General features: G+C 43.6%; 1 protein-coding gene across 6 annotated transcripts in view; it reads left to right on the top strand.

Moving 5' to 3' along the window:
* Nucleotides 1-24483, top strand: part of RAPGEF1 (Rap guanine nucleotide exchange factor 1) — an 89715-nt gene that overhangs the window by 31100 nt on the left and 34132 nt on the right. For 5 of the 6 annotated variants that reach the window (XR_014229872.1, XM_082327764.1, XM_082327767.1 and 2 more), the window contains 8 exons: nt 2666-2805; nt 7450-7628; nt 10784-10940; nt 15999-16087; nt 16482-16634; nt 18067-18190; nt 19490-19673; nt 20269-20781. Coding sequence is in view for 5 of the 6 variants with exons in the window: in XM_082327764.1 (XP_082183890.1) it covers nt 2666-2805; nt 7450-7628; nt 10784-10940; nt 15999-16087; nt 16482-16634; nt 18067-18190; nt 19490-19673; nt 20269-20781 (1539 nt within the window). In the remaining variant the exon portion in view is untranslated. The remainder of the gene's footprint in view (nt 1-2665; nt 2806-7449; nt 7629-10783; nt 10941-15998; nt 16088-16481; nt 16635-18066; nt 18191-19489; nt 19674-20268; nt 20782-24483) is intronic. The other variant, XM_082327768.1, reaches the window with a different exon arrangement.

A 24483-nucleotide genomic window follows, 5' to 3' on the forward strand; every position in this document is an offset into this window, starting at 1 on the left:
ATGAGAAAGATACGTTTGTAATGTGCTTGGAACACGAAAAGCAGTATTTTAAGTGCTAAGTGTAACTGAGTGTAAGGGAATATTGGTTTGTGGCTCATTTGTTTAACTGCAAATGCATCAGAAACTTATGAGCAGATAAGATCTGGAAAATGCTTGTTGTAGATGGAAAGACATGGTAGTAAAAAGCTGCATTCATTTGTGATCTTCAAAGTAGAACTTAGCAGGGCTGCTCAAACAATAACGTTTATTATTTTTGCAAATGTCAGCTGGTTTACTTCATTAGTACTATTTTAAGAAGTTCCTATTCTGCTCCAGTCACTCGCTCCTGTCCTCGCTCTGTTGGTCTGTATCCCCTCGGAGCGCAAATGATCCAGTGTTTGATGTGACAGAAGGGTAAAGAGAGCGAAGGGCAATGGTTAGGCTGGCAGTGGTGGTGAAGGGAATCTGCTGTCAGCAGAAGAGAAACTTTCTCTGCTGAGAAGACATCTCCTTTTAGAGGTTCCAGACCATACACACACATTGGTTCAGCTGTTCGTGGGCTTGCCCCATAGAGGTGGGTAGAGATGTCTGGCGGCAAGGAGAAAAGGAAATTGTAGTCTTCTGAAGTCTTTCTCCCTTCCAAATTTCTTGTCCTACGAGGTGAAATTATTACCATAAGCAACCAAGGGTTTTATGAGTATTGAACATTTTCTTACTCAGACTAGCAGTTTGGATCTCACTGCAGCCCATGGAGGAGCCAGACGCAATTTGTTGCTGCTACCATTATTTCCCTGTAGATTAATTATTGTAATTGTTTGCTAGTTCTTGAAAAAAATAAATTCAAAGCCATGACTTCTCTTGGCAAGTGTGCATACACGTGCATGTATAGAAATTCTTATATGGTCTATGAATTAAATATGAAGGGGGTGTGTGTGCAGTACAAGAGCATTATCACAGCAGCCAGGAGCTGTTTTCAGTGGTGACCTTCAGCAGCCTGTGGAGCCAGAGAGGTTTTAAAGGTTTGGAGATCCCCTTGTGGATGTAAAGCAGTGACGTAAATTGTTGCTAAGTTAGGGTGCCAGCTGCTGTAAGTGATTCTTCAGAGGCCAACTGATAGGTCTGGATTTATTTGCAGTGACCAAGGTTTTAGTGCCTCCCTCCTCAGTGCATTAAACAGGACTTTATGATACAAAGAAAACTTTGAAAAACATTTACTCCTGTAAATGGAGAGCAGGTCTGCAGCCAGACTAGATTAGAATCGGTGCTGATACAGCTTCCATTAATAGGATGCCTGCAAAATTTTGATCTAGAGGACATATCTAAGCGGAGTTTTGGCTCCGGTGAAGGTGTTAATGGCAGGGTCTTAACACCTTACCAGGAAACCACGTTTCAAGGGAGACAGCCCTTACGGGGAGGCAAGCACAGGTTCCTTCCCTCGAGTTGTGGTTAGGTAGTTTCTGAGTACGAGGGGCGGTGTTTGCGCTGCACTGTGGTATTTAGCTTCTGGGTGCTAGATTTGACTCAGCAGCCTTTTCTGTTTGCAGTCTGCATGCTAACAAGGTGGTGCAGTGCTGCATGCATGGGACTGTGTCGTTTTGACTCATTACAGCCAGTGCAGTCAATTCCTAAATAATGTATAAGAAAAATGAAACATGCAGCAAAACTGCTTACTTTTCTTGATAACGTAGTTAAAGACAAGTTTGGTGTCTTCTGCTAAATTATCTGGGTCACTGGAGAGCAATTGAGACCTTCATTTATTAAAGTGCTCTTTGCTCAAAATACATTCTAAATTGCTCTCTACAAGGCAGCTTAGCTTTATTTAGCTTTATGGCTAAACAGATAAAAATACATTTCAGCAGTAAGCCTGCGTACGGCATGATTGCAAACCTTTGAGACTTCTGCTTTTAGATATTAAAAAACGCCCATGAAAATAAATTTTTTTAAAGGGGTTGAGCAGTTCTGTAATTAAGCTTCTTCAAGGATGCCCTGGTACTGAAGCAGTTCCCCTGTTCTCTGGTTTGTCTGGTACACTTGAAGTGAAACCCATTGCGAACGACAAGGGCTGGCATTTTTGTTCACATTCTCCATGGAGCTGCATTCAAAGGTGATGCTACCAAGTGGGTCGAGGAAGGGGTCAGCAGCAGGGAAAGGCATTACATCGGACTTGTTTTCCTTTCCTGAAGCAGCCACCGGTCCTGGGTACGGGCTAGGACCCTGCCTGCAGACCCACGGTGGCTCCTGACCCCCAGCCAAGACACAGGCAGGCGCTCTGCTCTGCCAGAGGTCTGTGAACAAGTCACTTCATCCCCTTGACTTAGTTGCTCATCTGCAAAAGAGGGGCGATGATTACCTCCTTTGTAAAGTACTTTGGGATCTGCTGGAGAGAAGTGCTTTTAAGAGGGGTGTTTTTCCTGTTCTCTCCAAGGCACAGAGCAGTAGCAATCCCACTGTTCCTGCCTTTGCACTGCAGCGTTGCTGCCTCCGAGGGGAAGCGGGAAATGATGGTGATATTGCGGTTGGAAACATAATAGGGAGCCACAATTTTTTTTTTATCCTGTTCCACTCAATAAATTTACATGGTTGCAATGTTTTTCATAGCCTGGGCTTCCAGATAATGCTGTAACACAACTTCCCTGGTTTCAATAAGTTTACCCTAATCCAGTAACACATTTCTGTGTCTTTCTAGATTCTGAGCGTTCCCATCTCTCCTCGTTCACTATGAAGTTGAAGGGCAAGTTTCATTCACCAAAAATAAAGAGAACCCCTTCAAAGAAAGGAAAGCAAGCTGACCTGACAGTGAAAACACCAGAGAAGTCAGCGAACAAAGTAAGCACGAAGGACATGTTCTGTTAGTCTTGCTGGTTTCTTGCTTGGTGGTACTCAGTTTATCAAAATCCGCAGCCCTGCTTTCAGTGCGTGACTTTGTCCTCTGCAGAATTCTGCAGATTCTTCAGGAATTCCCAGGGGTACTTTATGGTTAGTTATAAGCTGCACTGTGTAGTATAAATTAAGAGCAGCTAAGGCGTGTACTTCCCTTTGGAGAGCCTGATGAGACCTCCTTCCATAAGCGTTTAAATATCTCATTATGGAATGTAGTTTATGGCCTGACACATCCTCCCCACGTGCGCACCTTATGGTTAGGCTTACAGCTTCCAAATAACTGCCTGATTTTGGGGTGTGATCCTTTTTAAAAACCCCAAAACCCAGGCGAGCACATCCTTGAAGCTGGTCCAAAGATGTGCTCAATCCTGACGACATCAGCAGGGAGAGTCAAACAAACAGATGCATTCAAGCAGCTGCTGATTCCAGCACACCGTTCCTCAGACCCAACGTATTTCAAGTCCTCTAAGAGCCGAGGTCACCACTCTTTCCCAGCACAAACCTATCAAAGCGTTATCTCCTCTGCTGTTGTGACCTGATGATGTAGACTGGAGACTATCTCTGCAACAGTACTCTTGCAGTCAGTTTTCAAGTATAAATCTAAGCCAAAAGTTAAGAATAGTCAAGGTTATTTATGATAATTCAAAATCTTTCCCAGTTGTTGTTGAAAGTCTCATCCAATGTGCAGCGCCAAGCATGCAAACTTGTTTAGATAATCTCTGCTGAGGATTGTTGTAGTGTTATTGAGAGCAGTCAGGAAGATACAGTTATCTTATGCTGTGTGATGTTCTTAACACCCAGGGAAGTTGCTGCAGGGCTTCCTAGCCCTGTTCTGCACCATCAGGTGGAAGATGATGAGGCTTTTATTTCCTAGGCTGTAGGGTTTTTTTCCTCAGGAGGCTATGGATATGCTTTCTAGGGAGCCAAGCACCTTTTATTGCTGACTGCTACTAAAAAATAAAACAAAAAAAAAAATCTGGGAGTACTCCTTGAAGGCTTTTAATTCCAATGATGTTACAGGATGGTATATTGAGATAATTTAGAGGCCTTCCTTTAAATTGATATCTGACCACATATTAAATAAATTAGAAAATGAAGAGCCCTTTTCAAAATGCTATTCTATAGCAAATATATATTAGCATGTTAATAATAGGTGAAGTTTTTGCTTTTCTTTGTTTTCTCTAAAAAACAATGCAAGAGGATTTACTGATAAGGCGTGCTGAACATGTAAAACCTTTTTTTATGTACAGATTGGGAGTTTGTTTATTGGGAAACAAAACACTTGCAATAATTTTATTATCGTACATGATTATTTAAGCTGTATACATTTTTATACTGTGAAATATTGTTGATTTCTGGCTCATTCCTTATCTATTGTAATAGCTATTGTCCAACTAAACGATTATTTGGATGTAGTCAGCTTGTTAGCTTTGTGAGGAGGGAGCGGAGAAGAGGATATGCCTGGATTGTCCCCAGGTTCTCTCACTGGAATGCAGACATCAGTTGACAAACAGGAGGTTTTCTGTCAGAAGACACACTTGATAAACCAAATATCATCCTTTCTTCCCTCTTAAGTGCTTAAGATGCTATTTTTATACTTTTGAAGTAGATAATCACTGTAGAGCAGAAATAGCAATACCAAAAATTAATGCAAAATCACTACGTGTAACCTGAAGGTTATGATCAAGCCATGCAGACATCTTCTCCTCTTCCCCTTTATACCTAGATCTGGGCAATGTAGGGGGAGTTTTTTTCAGAGCTTTCTTTTGTCCCATGGACCCTATCTTTGATTCTTATTCTAGGGCATATTGTAGGACCAGTAGTGTCCTTCAACACTATATGCATAAAGTTATAATAGGTTTTTCACTGCCAAAATGCAGGGAAAAAAAGGGACTGTTCCAGCTTTTGTAATCAGGTGTATTCTGTACAGCTTGCTGCAGCCCTTTCTGGGTCAGCTGTATCTCATACGTGATGCATTTGTAACGATTATCTAAGGGAAAACTTCAAAAATCATGCAAAAATATCTGTATGTGTCAGGCAGGCGGGGGAGTGGAGAGGAGATGCTGCTTTGCCTGAACGTTAAGTTGATCTCCTTTAATGCCCAAAAGGGAAACGGGTGAATCAAGTGGTCCTGCTGCTTTAGCGGCTCCCAGTTAGCAGTCTGCTCTCTTGCTGGGGTAAGGTAACTGCTGGGGCGAGTTCACCTCTACTGAGAAATGAAATGAGAGATTAGTTCAGGTCCTCTCTGCCAACCCAGAGGGGTACCACTGCATGTTTACTTTGGCTTTAGGAACACACTAAACTGTCTGGTGGAAGAGCTTAATCTCGTTAGTCTGGTGAGATGCAGACACGGGAGTGTGTTAATATCCATCCGTCCCACCAGGTTATTATTCCTTTCTCTACGTTTATTGCTGCTGTTCTCAGGCCTCAGTGAGTAAAGCACTGAACACCAGAAACTTCAGCCTCGTAGCAACAACTGACATTTATATCTCTGACCTCTGTAGCAGAACCTGCAATCCTGTGTAGGATGTATAGGCTTTCTTTGGGTGTGTTTGTGTGCATGTGTATACATACATATATAGGATACCTTTGGACCTCAAAAATGGATTCATAAAAAGTGCTCCTATGGGGTTGTTACTCAAAGAGCTAAAAGGGAAGTTCCAAAAAAAGGGCTGTGTCCCAAATAGCGTCCGGCGGCTGGATTTGCATGCCTTGATGTGCTCAGCGGAAGAATTTGTGTTTCCACTTGTCATTCTCAGCACTGAACTCTCAGAGTGAAGCCCATCCCTCCTCTGCGCCAGGAGAGTGTTTAAGCTATTAAGTCGCAAGCCTTTCTACAGGAAACAGTTGTTGAATGAAATACATAAACAGCCATCAGAGCAGGAACTGCAATCCACATTTTTTCACTTCTGTTTGAGAGCTCTGACCACTGGGCCATAGTCATACTCGCTCGGGGAATATACGGGCTCCCTCATCCCTGAAATGTGTGATCATTTCATGTGAAGTGCAAAACCTTCATGGGAGGGACTGAGCCTCTCCATATCCTGCAATAAACTGTGCAGTGGTGAGGGCACGTGCCTGAAAAATGGGAAACGGCATTTTCGGCATCATCGAGTTGCCGGGATGCTCCTCAGCAAGGGAGTTTGGGGCGCTGAGGGCTGCAGAGCAGAACTTGAGGTGCCTGGCAAGCAATATCGTCAAAAAGTGGAAGCAGCAGCAGAGTTTGGGCACTTCCCAGATGAGATGGAAAACGACAGGGTGGTTTGCAGGTCTTGGATTGGGACTTCTAAAGTTGGAGCTAGATGGGACTTGGGACTCTAATCCTTTTATGCAACTGGCCCCAAATTACTAACCAGTGCTGCCTATAAATTGTTCTTCCTAAAACCTTTTGGGCTGCTGGCCTGATTTTGCAGAAAAGCAGCAGTTTAACAGCTGACAAGAGTATGGGGAGCACACAACGCCCATAGGTCATTAATTCTTGAAGCTGAATTTACTGAGAAGATAATGGATGAAACCTGACTCTGCTAAGCTCTCTGCTCCTTTTCTAGCAGTGTTCAGTAGTTAATTTAAATCTCACTTAGGAACCACTTGTGGCTTTAAAAGTCCTCCAGGCATACTCTGGTAAACTTTTAAAAAATAACCCTGTCCAGAATGCCATTAAGATATCATGTATCACTTCTGAATTTCCTCTTCTAGTGTTGGTGGTGGCACAGAAGTTGGTGACCACAACTCAGCTTTATTCCAATGAATTGTTCCCTTCTGCAACATTCATTCACCGATGCCAAAACTTAGCTTTCACAGTCTGTCCCCATGGAAAGCGTGTGAGTTCCCCTGTTGCAGCAGCATCACAGAATGACTTAGGTTGGAGGCTGATCAGAATGGAGTTTTTTGTTTGGGAATGGAGAGACAAGACTATCGCCCACTTTCATACAAGTAGGCATATTGGAATCAGCAGAATTACATGGAATAATACAGGTGAACACCGCATATGTCGTTGAAACTATCAGGGATGAGTACAAAAATGGAGGCATCTTGTTTGGATTGTTCTGGAGTTTGGAAGTTTTTCTGATTTTGGTTTGTTATTCTCTTTCCCTTTGGCTGATCCACTGCATTTACTGATGGAAAAGACCTTTTGATAGTGAGATGTGCTTAAGGTAAAAGGATTTTGATCTCATCAGAGGGGCAACTCTATTTAAAACCAGTAGCTGTTGCTTCCTTTCTTGCATTACCAAGTGCAGATAGTAATGATATGTTATTTTTCTTTCACCCTCCCAGTTTGGCATGTGGGTTTCAAAGCAGTGCCCTTCATGTCATCAGTAGTGTTAATCTTGGCCTAAAACTGATCAAGATTAGCCTTCAGTTTGGAATGCACGTAATTCAGAAAGTTAAAGCGTGGGTGCAATTTTGCACTGACTATTCTTTTGACAGAGTAGTAATTCAATTTAAAAGTGTTTGTGGTAGAAGGGGTTTTCTCCAGTCCTCATAGAATGTACCTCATTCAGGGTTGCTGTACTTCAGGTAAGTTAAAGTAACCTTGTCCTTAAAAATCCTGAGGTTTTAACATATCTCTCCTTTTTTCCTCCTCTTCAGAATGTGTCATGGCTAGAGGAGAAGGAGAAGGAAGTCGTCAGTGCATTGCGCTACTTTAAGACTATTGTGGACAAAATGGCAATTGATAAGAAAGTATTAGAGATGCTGCCAGGCTCAGCAAGTAAAGTGCTGGAAGCCATCCTGCCCTTGGTGCAAACCGATCCACGCATCCAGCAAAGGTGAGTTTCCTTCTTGGGTTTTGGGACTGTGACAGACGAGCAGGCTCCCAGCTTCTCCCCTTCTTGTGTCTGAAGAATCACATCGCGCAGGAGACAGGAATGTTGCAGTGGCTAATGAAGTGACGGCTATTTTTACTAATTATGTGGTAGTTTTCAAACATAATTTAAAAGCAGATTCCCTGCTGCGAAGAAGCCCGTGCTGTGGAAAGGTAAAGCAAATCGGAATGGTTTCAGAGAGGAGGAAGGGCTGATTCTTAGCATAAACTTGGACATTCATCATTTACTAGCAGGGGATTCTCCTCAGATGCTATACTGTTTCTGCAGTCCATGATGGTATCCTAAAAGCTAACAAATCCAATAGCTTTTACCTGAAAAAGAGCTTATCTTCAAAGTAATCCCTCTTTGTGTTCAGTTTATCCAGCCTGATACTAGAGAAGTCTGAGCCTGCACTCTTAACTGCTTTTTTTGATTTTACTGGATCGGATACAGAAGTAAACAGATGTACTTCAGTAGATTAACCAGTCCAAGTTCATTCCTATGCACTCTCAACAGATTATTTGTTTTACATTTTAACAGATGATGTGTATTATGTTTTGACCAGTTAGACAGTGGGTTTGAAGCCAGAAAAGAAGTATAAATTTGCCACAGCAAAGCTCGGCATGGATATAAGAATTTGTAGAGGTGCCAAGCATTCCATAGATGCTGGAGTAATTGATTCACACAAAACAAGCAAATGTCGGTGAATAATATAGAAAGAGCAAAATTAGCACAGACAGAGAAAAGCACAAAACTAGGCAGAGAAATGCAGGTGTTTGGTTCCTGAAATCCTGCCAGTTTTTGTGGTGTTCCTATTTGTTTTCCCATTAAGCATCTCCAAAATTTTTGTTTCAGGATGCTTATTTCAGTTCTGGTGCAAGAAAGGCTTATAGTGTGGTCGAGACCACAGTAGGGTGCCAAATATTTTGCAAACAGAGATGCTTGGCTGTGTTTGGCCCTAATGCATAGGCCAGGGTTGTATCTGACAGTACGAAAGGAAGGAGGCAATGGGTGAGTATCACAGCTGTGGCTGGGACAGGAGAGACCTAACCTAATTCAGGTTAGATCTGTAGAACTACAAAGAGCAATAGCTGTTGGAATGGGAACATTCATCAGGCTTCTGGATAGAGACACAAAAGGTTCTTCAGTTGCTATCAGGTTTCCCACAGCCATTAAATTCCTGACAAGCACCTGCTTTCACTTACTAAAAGAAAGAATGAACTTTCTCCTTACACCGGGAGAACATGTAAAATGTCAGCAAATATTTTTAGGATAGAACATGTCATCTTTATAGTTGCTTGCTTTGATTTGTGTATCCACTGGGTGTTCGCTGGGTGATCTTTCCTTCCGAGAATATATTTGGAAATAAATATCAACTAAGTGGTCTTCAGCAGCAGCAGTATTTCAGACAGTTCTATTCGTCAAATTCCTTATACACTCTCTCTTAGCAGTGAACTAATGCAACCTTGACAGTTGGATATCCGTATTTACCCATATAAGCAGAATTTTCATAGTTGGTAGTCAATGGAGTCCTCGACATAGTGTTAAGTCTCTCTTTCTGGAAGCGGTATGTATTACAGCACAGATCCCATATGTGTGTTCTGCCTTGTTCAGCCTCACAGAAAAAAAGGGATCTGGCATTCTCAAAAAGCCATGTCCTTTCGTGCCTACCTGTGCACTTTATTTCTTTTGAGTAGTGGTAGGACACAAAGGGGTGATTTTGATAGCAAATCTCCCTCAAGAAAAGTGAGCAAGACTTGTGTCAGTGTGGTAGAAAGCCCTACAATTATTGTTGGACTTCTTTTCGCTTTAGGGGAAGCATTTGCATCAAGGAAAAAAGTAATTAAATCTAGCACAAAATGGGCTTTCAATTACCGCCTCCTTAGAAGGAAACAGGCTGAAGATTAATGGCAGAGAAATCAAAGCCTTAGAAAGAGATGGGGGAGGGCCCTATTTAGGAAATATCTCCTACCAAGCTAATTTCATTTGAAATTAGAACAAATGGCAAGCAGCATGCTTTAAAAAAAAAAAACAGCCAAACAAAAAAGTGCTTGCCGCTGTTTGTATCCCCCTGGTTGCAACTTCACAATAGTTCTTTCCCCGGTCCTGCAAACTTCAGTCACCTAAATAATCTCATTGAAGCTTGTGGGCTTGATTCTCTTCTCACAGATAATGAAATTAGTGGAGTTAAGCCAGTGTAAAATGGATACCAAAGAGAAATGGGGCGATTTGGAACGCTTGTATCAGTAATGATGGCAAGATTACACCTTCTCTTATCTGTTTATGGTTTTGATGCAGTTTGAAATTGATTTAGCTTTACAAAGAATTGTTGAAGCGTTGCCATCAGCAGCACTGTTAACACACCTTGTTTAGTAATGAAGTAAGTGTTTTCAGAATGGCCAGGAAAATGCCTGTGAGCACTGTTGTTACAGTTAACTTTTATTTAGAGTTGTCATCCTTCCAAAATTCCTTTTTTTTCCCCTTCAGAACAATAGCCTCAATTCTGTTTCTCATTAAAAACAAAACAAAGCAACACCCTTCCTATTCCGAACCTGAAATTCATTCAGTTCAATTTCTGTAAAGAAGCAGGCTTTAATTATATGTTTTCAGGCATTATAAACAGTGAGGAAATGATTTGTAAAGGAATGAATACAGTCAGCTCTCAATTATCCGAGACATTTTTGGGGAGAGTAAATAAGGAAGAAGGAAAGCATAGATAAAACTGATATAATATAACTTAGACTTAAGTATAGGACTTAAATATTTACCTTTGAAGTTAAGGCATAGGATGGAGCTGTTTTAAATGGAAAGCACGTTCTTTTTAGCATTGCTGTGTTAACCCGCAGCCCAGATAATTCCTTCTGCTAACCGAGAATAAACTGTTGATTGTTTGTACTGTCATCCCATTTGGTGCTGGAGAACAGGAGAGCAACTGCAGCGGAGGAGAAACTTTGTCACCTGCTAAGCACAAATTCTGAATGTCAGAGAGAAAAGGAGAGCAATCACATCTTTAACAGCGTGAAATGTGCTTTAAATCAAGCACTTTTGAAACATTTGATAGTATCTCCATAATTTCATTTTGTTCTTTTTCCTCAACTCTTTCCTCCCCTGCCATCCAGTTCTGCCATCTCGTCCTGCTATAGCCGCGTGTACCAGAGTCTGGCCAATCTAATTCGCTGGTCTGATCAAGTGATGCTGGAAGGTGTGAATTCAGAAGACAAGGAGATGGTGACAACAGTGAAGGGTGTCATAAAAGCTGTTCTGGATGGAGTCAAGGTACATGAGACAAATATTGTAAATGATATTATATAAAGTATATCATAATGTATTTTAGAAGAGATCTGGTTGAAAGAGGTTTTCAAGTGCAGGTAAAATACAAAGATCCTATTCTTGCCTTCAGTAAACTACCTCTTAAATCAACTGCTTCATAAGTGAAATGATCCTGCTTGGTGCGCTGGTTAAAGACTAACACAAACGGTTTGGCTATTAGTGTGCAATTCTGAAATGCTCACCCTGGCATTTGGATGAATTGGAAGAAACAATAAGTCTTTATTGAGCGTTGTATTAAGTTTTCAGCAAGTCATTCCCAGTCTCCCATGCAGATTACAGGATGGAGTTTGCATATTTTCTGTTTAGGCAAAAATATAATGGAAATGCTTCCTTTCAATGCCCACAGAGAATCAAAGACTCCAGCTCCATCTTTTATCATAAATTTTAAGGCATTCGTCAGTGGTACATCACCGCTTTCAGCAGTTGGATTAGGGTGTGGAACAGGTGATGAGCTAAGCTCGGTTTTCTGGAGATTAATTTTACATAACTAATGGAAACGTTTAACAGAAACCTTTGTATCCTTTGTGAGACCTGCTTATAGCATTCCCTCCCCGCCCCACCCAGGGAAAGCTGTTGGCTTTCCTTCTACTTCCCGGTAAGCTTTTGGTACCCATTATTTCTGTTTCCCAGGCTCGTCTCTGGGCTGATGGCCGCGGAGGCTGTTCGTTCAGCTGTCCTAGCACTGCAGTTAAAAGTTTGCTTGACCCGGGCTCAGGGCACCAGCGGAGAGACCATCATGTCTCCTGGGAACCTTATTTTGCAAACTGTAAAGGAAGTTAAGCCTCTTTCAACAGCAGGGCTGAATCTGAAGGGGAATATTTAGATCAAGTACAGAAGGAAAGTTGGGGTAGAGTTTTGAGAACTGCAGCAGGTGTTTCACCTGGATTAGTGTATCAGGAACAGGCATCTTTCACTGCACTCAAACTCAGCTTAGTTTTTATTAACTGGAGCTGAATGCAAAAATGAATTGGATCTCCCAAGGTTTGGCTGTCACATTTTCAGGAGTCTTGGTGTGGTGTTTTCATTCTCTGAATATCTCTTTAATGTTGCTCAAACACAGATACTAAAATCTACTATTACTTATCAAGCCTTTTAAACAAATATCTTTGAAACAAACTATTCTCATCACCTAAAGAAGACAGATTTTCCAGGATTATTTTGCACAATATGCCCTTTAAGCTCCAGATTTGAAAAGTAAAGCCGATCTTAAATTTGCACAGCAGGATGGAGAAAAAGAGTTCAGCGTAAAGTCTCAGCTGCTGTTAGTGTTGGAATTCAGCAGCAATTTGCAGTACGTGAAAATCTGCGCTGTGGTATCTGAACTGTAATACCCCAGCAAATAGCGTGACGGTTCATTCTGTTATCACTTAATGAATCTGCACAATCCCATGGAGAGCTGTGTTATCACGGATCCAGGATAGAGTTGTGTAGTCTCATCGCACGAGTCTTGGACACCCGCTGTCCTTGCGCTTCAAGCAATATTTAAACCCTCGGTACCTGTTGCCTTCCAGCCAAAGTAGCGTGCCTGTGCGGATGGGGGGAAGGTCTCGGATGCCTGCTCTGCCCGCGCTGCGAGCCAGCCTAGGCTGGAAGCGATGCAGGCATGTCCGTGCAGTGCTAAGCCTGAGCTATTAAGCCCCGCTGAGCGGCATGGCTATATCGGTCTCTACTTTGTTGTAAGACTTAAAGTTATTTTGGCCTTCCAGTTGGAGCTGGCTTATGTCTGGTCAGCTTGGAGCATCAGCAGATGTGTGGCTGTCTGGGTAGGCGCGAATGTGTCTGCCCATCAACAGGTCAGCATTTGGAAGCGGTGTGCGCTCATCTCCTACTGCATAGTGAGGAACAAGGTTTATTTTAGAAGGGCCAAGCCAGCTTTCAGATCTGGAAGCAGAACTGAGAAGTTGGACACTTCTCTGCTGTGGACAGCCTTTTTTTGGTTTTCTGGCAGATCACACAAGATCCACTTCCACATTTCAGTGCTTACTTCCCCCTTTATTTTCAAAATTGAGCGTAAAGGAGTCACTTGTTCACTTGTGTTACTTGCTGTTCTGATCTCAGGTTTTAGTGCCTTGCTAGGCATATATAAAAAGAAAAAAATCCTTGTTTTGATTACGTAACTTCTTAAAAATCCATTTCATTTTGGAATTTCCAGCTTGCTGAACTAGCATAAGTTTATAGAGAGGCTTTAATTATCCCTAATTACTGCTGCAGGAATCTCTCTACTTGCTGCTAAGGCATAGCATAATGTGCATCTGGCTTGGTTGCGTGCTGATTACCTCTGTATGTGCACTGAAGATCTTGGCTTGATTTTTCAAACACTAGTTCTCATTTTTGGGAATAGTAGAGAGGAGAAAAAGTCAGGGTCCAGGGAATCTGGTGGTGTTTGTTAAATTTTAGAGGAAAAAGGGATCCTCTCATGTATTGTCAATCACATTGTCTCGGTGTCTCTGGTGGGAGGTGTTTGGGGTTTTTTTTTTTCACAGCATCAATGGTTTGAATCATTCTAAAGATACTTTTGAGCCAAATTGGATTGTTTTTCTCCCCTATTGTAACCTACACTCCCATATGGTGGACCAGGGTGTGCCCATTACGACTGGCAAAATAGGAGAACTGAGGACTTCAGCCCCGAGTGTCAGGGGCTCATGAGCGCCGCTGCAGAACAGCTGCCACCACCGCAGTCTGCAACCCTGGCCTTGGTTTGGTTTAAGGTGTTAAATGTGGTGAAGAGAGTTAAGCAAAAAGGCAATGTTGACATTTTCCCTTCCATAGCCCTGTCAGGGGGATGTTTAAGGAGTATTCTGGCTTTTGGTTTGAATGCCCATACATTTTATTTCCCTTATTGTGCTCTTACGCATTGTGTGGAGCGACTGTTCTTGCTGGCGGGTACCCGATAGCCCCACGGGGTCTGACACCGAGGCTGTTGAAGTGCATGAGCGTCTCCAGAAACCTCTTCAGCGGTGGAAGTTTGTCCAGAGGGCAGGAAGGTGGCAATCCGTTGTGTCATCACTCGCTCCTGATGGCGACTCGGAGCATGGTGCCAGCTGCCGCCAGAAGAGTCAAATGGTGTCACTGTGGGATTTCCAAATCGTCCGATTTACAGAAAAGCCTTGTTTGGGCTTTGTAGGCTCCCAGGTCCTACAGTTGTTTTTCCTAGTGATATTCTGTTAACTTTATAGGGGAATTTCTAAAGTCTAAAAGGAATAGCAAGTTTTTAATTAAAGATTGTTCATTCTGAAAGAGAGGATGAAACGGAGGAAAGTACATTTTTTAAAAAATAATTTCTGTTGAGTAACTGGGGGCACTCAGCAGAGAAGTCTGAGGTCATTTCAGTGTCCCTGTTACCACCATAGTTCTTCTGTGACTGAAGGGCCTCAATTATTTTACTTTCCTATATGCTGTGTAACGTACAGTACCACCGTGGAGCTGATGGATTGCCAAAAGCCCTGGCGGTCTGTTGCTCCCTGTTGCAGAGTATTTCCCCGCTGGGGGACGCGGCCCTCCTTGGAGGTGGGAGCTGGTCGGCTGTGGGCGACTTGGTGCTGTGCTTTTTCTCATCAGGGCACTTCTCAGGACGTGCTGTTCTTCGCCAGGGCTCTTGTCTGTCTGTCCCAGGCAGGAACATCTTCATAGCGTCAGCCCGCAGGGACATCTGCAGGTGCCCTGTTTGTGCTCTCTCTTCCTTCCCCATGTGTGGGATTTTCCAGGACAACTGGAAAGCTGACTTTGTCGTGTTTTTGGTTGACATGGTGTAAATTATTTTTGAGCACAAGCTCACACCAAGAATGTAAGTAGAACATTGAAACGAGTATCAGCTGTGGTGGACACTTGGACTGCATTTGCCATCTTTTGCACATCCAGTGCAGTACTTTGTTCCTCTTGCTGTGCATGTGTTGACCCATAGAAGTTCAGCTTTAAATAGAGCCTTATATAAAAATACGAGAACTAGAGTATTTCTCTTCCTCGGAAGGATGATGACGACGACATTCCAGTTGCAGTTACTGCATTGAGAGAGCAATGATGGTTGTTTCCAAGCTCAACAGACGTGGGTGTGAAGACAACACTGGAATGATGACACTGTACTTCAGGCTGCTTTAAAAAAAAATTTAAAAATTGATCCCATATAGTTGCTTTTGCATAATATGCTGGGAAGCCAATACTGTCAGGAAGCAGTGCCAGTTTTCCAGCCTGCCTGTAAGAGGGCATGCGTTTTTATCTGTTAGCAGTAGATCTATTTGTCGGCCTCAGACATCCATAAAATGTTCTCTCCATCTTTCTGGCGTGAATGCTTGTTGTTTTGACTGCTGGCAGACTTGTAGTTCAGGATTATCATGCCCTTATCTCTTTATCCAGAGCCTTATCTGCCTATAACAGATACATTACAGCAGTTCCTTGAATGATTAAGACTTCCATTGCTAACATGTTAAAAGATGGCTTCAGGGGAAGCAGGCCTTTTAATAAAAGTGTTCACTATTTAATTTGTTGTTGGGCGTCTTACAGAAAACTCGCTCTCTGAAACAAATACATACTTGTTTATAAAATATAATGCAATTCTTTAATTCTTTTACTGGCGAGGGGAAGTACTTCACTGTGTAAGACTTCTGTACTTATATTTGTGTATGTAAAGTGAATTTGCTATTATGTAGGGTGTTGTGGGGACTGGAGGACATTTGTGATGATAGAGGAAAGAGGAAGCACAGCAAGAAGACATGTATGCGGGTTTGTGCAGAATCCCCACAGGGCCCGGGTTTATGAACTTAACTCAGATATGGTTAAACTACTGCTGGGTGCAGGCTGCTCCTTAGAGGCAGTGCTGCATCATTTGCATGGCTCTGTACCAGACTTACACCCAGCTCGGCTCTCTCTGTGTCCACGCCATCATTAATCCATAACCTGGGTAACCAAGAGTTTACTGCAGTAGCATCCCTTTCTGTTCTAGGGTGTTTGAGTGCAACATTCAGCGAAAAATAATTATTCTCTTTTCCTTCTCTCCTCTCCATCCATCAGGAGCTGGTCAGACTCACGATTGAGAAGCAGGAGCATCCCTCTCCCACAAGCCCAGTTAAACCCAGTTTACCAGCATGTAACTCTGACAGGTGGGTCCCTGATAAGGATTTCTTCTGTGTGCAGGACAAATATAGAAAGGATAATTTCTGGCTACTGATAGTTGGATTAAAGCATTCAGTTATTCTTCACAGAGGGTAGCGTAGTGTTCTTTATGTAGCCTCATCCGTTACAGTGGGACCACTTAAAGAGAACAATATGCTCTGATAGGGAGGATACCAAAATCTGGCAATGAAACATGGCTTGGCCGTGACACGTGCACATTGTATTCTGCATATACATGAAATTCCACCTGCAGATGCAAATTCTGCCTTCTGCTGTAGGTACCTCTCATATTGCATATGATTTAAAATATGTAGTTAACTGTCAGCATGCTGCATTCCAACTGTGTTTTATGATCTACAATCTCTGTTTTGCTTGTTGCAGCCCATCAGAACTTCCCCTTACAGACCGAGAAATGGAGATCCTCAACAAAACAACTAATATGACTCAATCCAACGAGCTACTGACTGACTCCATGGATGAAGAAGTTGCACCTCCTAAACCCCCTCTGCCTAGCATTCGTGTGGCAGAAAACAGGTAATACTGCCCAACCAGCTAACTGAAGAATACCAGTGGCTCTTACCAGCTTCTCGGTTTTTAAACAATTTTGCAAAATGTGCACAAGAGAGGTCGTGAGCAGGGTTAGTGATGCCTCTGAATTTCCAGTCCTTCAGAGTAATTCTTCTCCGCTCCTGGACTCTGTTTATGACTTTGTGTCCTCTCTGTCTTGTTTTGAGCAGTACCCTTCATTACCCTTTCCTTCCTTTTATGTGAGGATAGCGCCATGCCCTCAGATCCATGCATGAGAGGCATCACATAAATGCATAAGAACCTTACTTAAAACGATGTGAAAACCGCACTGTACAAAGGTGTCTGGTGCTGTTGTATCCAATGGGAAATGTTCTGTTAACCTTAGCTGGCAATTATCAATCTGTCCTGCACATCCAGCTTGTCTGCATTGCTTATAAGCTTAAGAGTGAAAGGAGCCAACAGTGCGTGAAAAAAATCTTTTACTTGGTTGTTCTTACCCTGTTCTACGAGTAACCACATGAAAGTTTCTGTGTTCTATTTTGAGAAGGAAGAGAAAACCCCCAATTTACAGGTTTTTGGTCTGTGTGTATGATGTTTTTCTTCCCTGGTACTGGTGTTAATGGATGGTGTGAAAAATACATGTTGTGCTAATTTGAAAATGTGGCATCAAGGGCTGTGGCTGGCAAAAAGAATCACATTTCTATGTATTTTATGAATTCTCATGGGTTATATAAGAATTTCCTGGTATGTTCCAGGAACAGAATACGTGTGCTCTTGGGAACCTCGCAGGCTTCACGATTACCAGAACTATGAGTCATTAGAAGCAAAACCTAAAAGTACAGTGGTTAAAATCTTACTAGTTACTGCTGATGTGTGTACCTGAAACAGATTCATGCCAAAACATGGGCTGTCATATGGTGAGAGCAACACTGACCGTCTTGTTCCCTGAAGCTCACCAGGAGAGTAAAAGGGCAGAAAAAGAATTTTCCTGTCCTGTAAATTTTTGAAACTTTGAACATATTTCAAAGCTGGAAGGTTTGAGGAGGGGAGGGACTTCTGTGAGTGGAAACAATACTTGGGTCAACCAAAACATTTAATTTGGATTTTCACCACTTTTATTAAGAAATAATTACCATGCTAATTAGCTCCATTAGAAATAATTTTTAAAACAGCAATTGTTTTTGTTTGAGAAATACCAACTCTTTTCCAACATTAAAAAATAAATCACTGAACAGGACCTTACGTGTGAGAGTATTCCTAAATTGGTATTTGTTAGTGGATACACTTTGCTGAATAGCTCATGGCCAGCTTTGAAGAAGAACCTGTGAGCTTTGAGCCTGGCAAGTCAAAGGCTTTCTGGAAAACAAGCTTATGAAGCCCCTAGAAGTCTTTTTGCTGGAAGAGTAATGGAAGCATCAATGCCTGTTGTGTCTTGCAGCCCTCCACCAGCATTGCCCCCTAAAAAACGGCAGTCGGCACCTTCCCCAACCAGAGTGGCAGTTGTGGCCCCCATGAGTCGAGCCACCAGTGGGTCCAGTTTACCTGTTGGAATCAACAGACAGGTAATGGCATAACTGCTTTATGAAAGCCAAGGGAAACGTGCTGTGAACTGCAGCAAAAGCTGAGAGAGATGCTGTGATGTGCAGCCACGCAGTTCCCTGCACGCCTCTGCTTGTCCCTGTACGGGAGAGCTCTGGAGCGGGAGTTTTAGTGGCAGGAACATCAGTATAATAAATAATGTGAATAGCTTAATTTTTTTTTACAGTGCTGTTGGGTTTAATTAACAAATTGCTACAAACTTTGTTGCCTTGAGCTGTACCAGAGTGTGAAGATGTGAGCGGCTGAGTGTTGCCATGTTGAATAGATCAGGGTACAAAGCGGCTGGCTGAGCTTACTGAGATCTTGCCAAGGTTTACTTACAGGCCAAGGGAGCGTGTGGCATATTGAGATCAGAAGTCTGTCTTCATCCCGTCACAATTTAAAGCATCTTTTAACCCAAGTGGTAGTTTGAGCAACTGCTCTGACCACTGGTGCTTTGGGGAAATTTGTAAATTTTCTGGTAGAAAACTGGAAAACTTGGGACTATGTGTGTGTTAATCATATTCCATTGCTGGTGCTAGTCTGGGGTTTATGAGGTTGTAAATGGCTGGGTTTGCTTTACACATTCAGGAACTTACTAACTCAGCAGTGAGGGCCTGAACCATATTAAATTGCACCAAAATCAAATCTTGTCCTCATCCCCAAAGCCTCAGCTCTGGCTTAGGGAGCCTCTGCAGTTGTTTGGCTGACCCAGAGAAAGCTGTGGCAGTTCTTCAGTTACTGGTACAATCACACTTAGGTTGTTTTGCACGAGTGGGAATACTTGAGGGGTTCACTTGCAGGTTGATAAGCTTGAGGTAATCTCCAAAATAGATGCGTAGTCATAAGCACAGAAAGTTGTATCTCACTATAGCTTATTTTCCCTTTGCATGCACCTAAGCTAACCAAATATTTGCTGAAGCCCCAGTTATTTAATGAGCAATCTTGCAGTCTGGTTACCTAGTATCAGTGTCTTGACAAGCAGTCATCAGACCTGTGTAGCGGTGAGGAACACGGTCATCTTCTCAGCATCTGTGAAGTCCAGTGTGGGTCACAGCATGCCCTGCCTGGAAGCAAGAACACACAGAGCTCCCTGGCATGGGCTCTTTACCAAATCAGAGGTTTTCTGTGGTCCCGACCAGCTTGTCTAACTAGAGCTAGCAGCACCGATCCTCTCCCCTCCTGGTTTTCTTAATGCAGCTGTGAGGTGTTTGCTCCTCGAGCTGCATCTAGCTTCCTAGCAAGCTGCCAAGAATGACGGTGATTTGGTTTTTTTGCTTAAGGATTTTGATGTTGACTGCTACGCCCAGAGAAGGTTGTCGGGTGGAAGCCACTCCTATGGGGGGGAATCTCCTCGCCTCTCGCCGTGCAGTAGCATCGGCAAACTCAGCAAGTCTGACGAGCAGCTCTCTTCTCTGGACCGCGACAGTGGTCAGTGCTCCCGCAACACAAGCTGTGAAACGTTAGGTAAGCGGGGGGTTGTCCAGGGCCGCTGGAGGAGCCCCCATCACTCTCGTTTGGGAGCTGTCATAGCTGTGATGCAGAAGTAAATGGATTGTGCTTGCAACTGTCATCTTGTAGTTGCTGCAGGCAGTTCTATGCAGAATTACATTCTGTCGGATAGGAAAAAGCCCAGGGGAATGTGTTTCCCTAGCTATAGATGATTGTGTGTTCAAACTCAATTCAGCTCTCAAGTGGAATGTTTTGTTGATTTCAGCCTTGTCTGCAGACATCAGTAAGAAATGACAGTCCTGGTAGACTGAAGCGATGTTGTTTCTACGTACTAGGAAAGAAAATAAAACAGAAATATAAATAATCTCTGCAATGGTCTACCTATTGAATTTTTGTTGTTTGTTTGCTAGTGTAAAGAAATAATAAGAGTTTTATTAAGGCTGGACTTCACAGAAGGTGTAGCAAGACGGTCCCTGCTGCAAGGAAGTACCACTCTGATTAAATGAACTGATTAATTAACTGATGGAATGGGAGGGGCAGAACAGAGAAGGGCTGAACAGTGAAAGAGAGAAACTAATGCATGACTCTCCTGTGTTCTCTGTTTAACCAGATCAATCAGATCACTATGATCCGGACTATGAATTCCTGCAGCAGGACCTCTCCAACGCTGATCAACCTCAGCAGATGCCAGGTATCCTCAGCCCATTGCCAGAGTCCTTGGGTGAGTCTGGCTCCCCTTTCCATGGACATGCTTTCCAGCTCCTGCAGGGCAGCTCTCCTCCACTGGAATTCTGCAGCCTCTCGGGAGCAGCACAGCCAACAGAGACTCCTCCAGCTTTACCAGAAAAGAAGAGGAGGAGCGCAGCCTCTCAGACTTCAGATAACTCAGGCTGCAGGGTGTCCTATGAGAGGCACCCTTCCCAATACGATAACATCTCGGAGGATGACATGCAGAATGCAGCGTCTGTCCCATCAGTCCCCTTCACACCATTTGCTGCTGTTTTGCCTTTCCAGCAAGGAAACTCTTCAGCACCAGTTGAATTCATTGCTGACTTTGCTGCTCCAGATTCTAACAGTGACCCAGAGAAGCCACCACCTCTGCCAGAGAAGAAAAACAAACACAGTAAGCAAGTTCTTGTGTTTGGGTTTTACTTTCACCTTTCCCTTTCCTTGCAGTTCTTGTACGTCTGATGACCACTAAGTAATGGTAACCCCAGGGTAATGCCCTTGCTTACGTGAGGCTGAGTGTCAAAATCAGTTAGTGAGTGTCAAGGCATGGAAGGGAAGTGTCAGTCCTTTGGCGGGCAGGGAGTGACTCTTGGAGCCAGGAACGATCCGGGCCCAGGGAAGCTGGCATCACACAGCATCTTCATTACTGTAGTGAGACCATTTTACTTCTCTGTTTACCTGAGCATGAATCTTTGAGGCACTCTGCCTTGCAAATCTTCCTGGTTCATCCTCCCTTTTTGTGTCCATTCCTTCCCCCCTGCCCCCATTTTATAAATGTTTTCCCACTGCAGAAAAGAATTGGGTGCTCTCCAAGACCTCAGAGAAAGGGCTGCTTTTCTGTCCAAAAGCGAGCATTGCCAGAGCAGTTATTTGGCAATAGGAACATAGTCACCCACATGGCTGTGCAAGACAACACTATTAACCTAGTGTCCAGTACGGCTGTTTTGCTAGGGGATCTCATTTCCTTTGGATGCCTAAGAATTTCCCACATCGTTAAAATGAGCAGCCTCTAAATGTGAAGGCTCGCCATCCCTAGCCAGACTCCTGGCACACCAGTACTGACTGCGACTCAAGCACACGACCTTATTCTGATTTTTTAATGTTCATGGCTGAAAACATGTGAAACCTATTGCCAAAAAAGCAGCCATGCTGACCTGCCAAGGAAGGCTGCGGACTACATAGTGAGATCCAGCAGATGTTAGTTTTCTAGTCACTGCCTTGCTTTGCAGTTGTATGTTGCATGAGGAGGTAGCGTGTACGAGATCTGGATCAACAGCGTTACGTTGTATGGCTGGCAGCCCAAGTGAAGAGCTGATTCGAAAGTGCCGAGTTGGCCTTCTGACTCATTTCTGCAGTTCATAGTCTTGTCACTGAGAATAAGGGGGAAGCGAGACTGGTGTGTTGTGCGGCAGGGTCAGTATTCTGTCCGTTTCTATGGTAGCTTACTGTGCCAGTCACTTTTTTTTTTTAAAACTGCGTTGGCTAAAAGCATTTCCCTTATCCCTAAGTGACGAGTCCACATTTGTAACCCTCTGGGATTTTAATCGAACCACAAGACTTGACCCACCTGAAAGTGAGGGTCTTGTAGTTCAGTGTCCCCATATGTAGGAAATGACTTTTATCTCTCTCTGGCAAGCAAGCAGTTAAAAGATACTGAAAGCAGCTAAAAAGGAGCTGAGGTGTTTGTAGAAACCAGAAAGGAAACAAATGCTGGCACAGGGCATAGCCAGGGTTGGTTGTTACGGTTCGTGCTGTTCGCAATACTCGCCAGCAGTACCATCTGCAAGGGGATGTGGTACAGCGGCTCCTTGCTGTAGGATCAGGGCCTTGTGGGCTCTGCATATTAATAACAAGGGCTGGGTCCAGGTGGTTTTACACCACGCAGACTGGGATGGATGCAGGGAAACGCACCTCGGTACACGTAGGCAGCTTTAGCAGGGGGAGACGCTTGCGTGAACCTTGGGTAAGAGGCAATTTGACAGTTGAAAGAGAGACCTTTGTTTTCTCTTATCATATGAGATGTCAAGGAGTTACTTAAAAACAATTTTAAAAGCTATCTTCTCCATTATTGCCCGTGCACCCTTTTAACCTCAATACCAAGGCCTTGTTTGTGAATTTTCTTTGATGTTAGAATAGAGTTAATTGTCGTTGGTCATCTGGCACTATCAGAAGCTCTCATAGTATTGATCAGATTGCATTGTTAGGAAAGGTAGAAGCTCTTATCTCATGTGTTGTCAGCTCTGATGATTTGATAAAGCACCCTCGCTGCAAAGCTTGTAGTAGTATTTGGGCTGTTACCTGCTGCGGAGTTTTTAATTGCATTTATGTGTCACTGAGAACTTGTTTTAGATTGTCTTTACTCCACAGTATATCATACCACAGATCTGTGGTTGTTAGTTTTACTTTTATTTTCAACATTAAAAGGGCAGTAAAACATTACTCAGGCTGTATGGTAGCACCCAGGATTTTTTTGCCTGGAGGCTGATGCATGTAGATATTCTTGTGTAATCACATAGGTGAGGCAGTGCTGCTTCCACAGCCCCAACAAACTCCTGGGATCTGGAGGAGATGCATGCATTTATTAAAAAGATGTAGAGCTCTCACAGATGGGACTTGGTTGTAGTCCCCTTGTTGTTGGTCATGTTTTGGTAGTTGGCAGGAAATGTTGCAGCAGAGACTTTAATGGTCTTTTTATTAATAATATACAGCAAATCCTGGTAGGGTTAACCATGTGTATTGCTGTGAGCTGTGCTCAGAGGGACCTCTAAGAGTTGACTTCTGTATAATTTAAACAGGAGTGATAAGCCTTTTAGTCTGGCATGAATTATTGTTATTTTACTGTGCTGTAAGAGTGCATGTTACTGTGCTAAGGGCAAATTACTCCAGACTTCTGCTTGAGCACCAGCACCCTGCTCCTGCTGTACAGGACGAAGGCACGGAGCAGCTTCTGCCATGAAGAGCCCAGAGTCAGAAATAACAAGTTCCTCCCCGCAAACAGCTTGCAGACTAGAAGCAAGGCACTTATTCATGTTTCCCTCCCTGTCAGTGGGAACAAAATGCAGCCTGGTGCCCTGTAAGCAGCTGGTATTTAACTGCAGGAACCATGCTGAGGGCAGCCTGGGCTTAGCCAGCGGATAATGCGAGTCCTTTGAAAAACAGCTCTCCTCCCAGAGGTGACAGCAAAGACGGGCTTACTTGACCTTGACTTCTCCAGTGAGTCGATGTGCGGTATAGCTTAAGAATTACCATTATTTTGGCTCTTGCCCATGCACACAAATCTGTTGCGCTTGTTCAAGGCCAATTGTAACACAGGCTGCTGACATGGTGCCAGGAGTCAGGCTAGACCTTCAGTGAGTCCTCCTCATCAGGTACTCCTATACCTTACCTATACTGCAGATGTGCCTTATTGCTGATAATCTCCTAGCAATTCCTTACAGCTTCCAGGACCAGCAGCTGCATGGCGAGCTGGCTCGGGTGCTGCTGGTGCACTCGAGCAATACCTGTGACTTCTGCCACGTGTGATAGAAATCCCTGAGCAGCTTTAGCTCCTTCAGAAACGGCAGCCAAGGCACTGCAAGCAGATTGCTGGGAAGGTGTTCCTAGCCTCGGAGATGTTATTTTTTTTTAATTTCAAATATTTTCTGTCTAGGTTCAGAACTGATGTAAGCTTGGCATGGTACTGCGATGGGAGAGGTTTCTCTCTCACGCCTCCCTTCTCTCCCGGGGGTGCTGCCTTCAGACTGCATCACTCCACCCCGGCTGCTCACCGTGGAGGTTGCAGCCCCCATCCCTCCCTCTGCACAGAGTCGCTGCGGGGCGTGCAGCCTGATCTGAGCTGGTGATGTAATTTCCCATCTGCTTTTTAAATTTCTGCCTTGTTAAATACCACGGCAGAGAGGGGAAGGGACGGAGGGAGAGGGGGGAGAGAAGACCCTTTGCAAACAGCAGGCTCAGGAGTGGTCCTGCTCCCTTACTCTCCTGTTCCAGATTGGCAGCATTTTATTGACGCGCATTTTAATTTGCGCTGTGCAGTCTCTACTCCCGAGCCAGGTTTGTATTTCACCATCCCAACTGTTTTTCGCTTCACGTAAAAACA

The sequence above is a fragment of the Platalea leucorodia genome (genome assembly GCF_965183815.1).
Source record: "Platalea leucorodia genome assembly, chromosome: 15".
Taxonomy (NCBI): Eukaryota; Metazoa; Chordata; class Aves; order Pelecaniformes; family Threskiornithidae; genus Platalea; species Platalea leucorodia.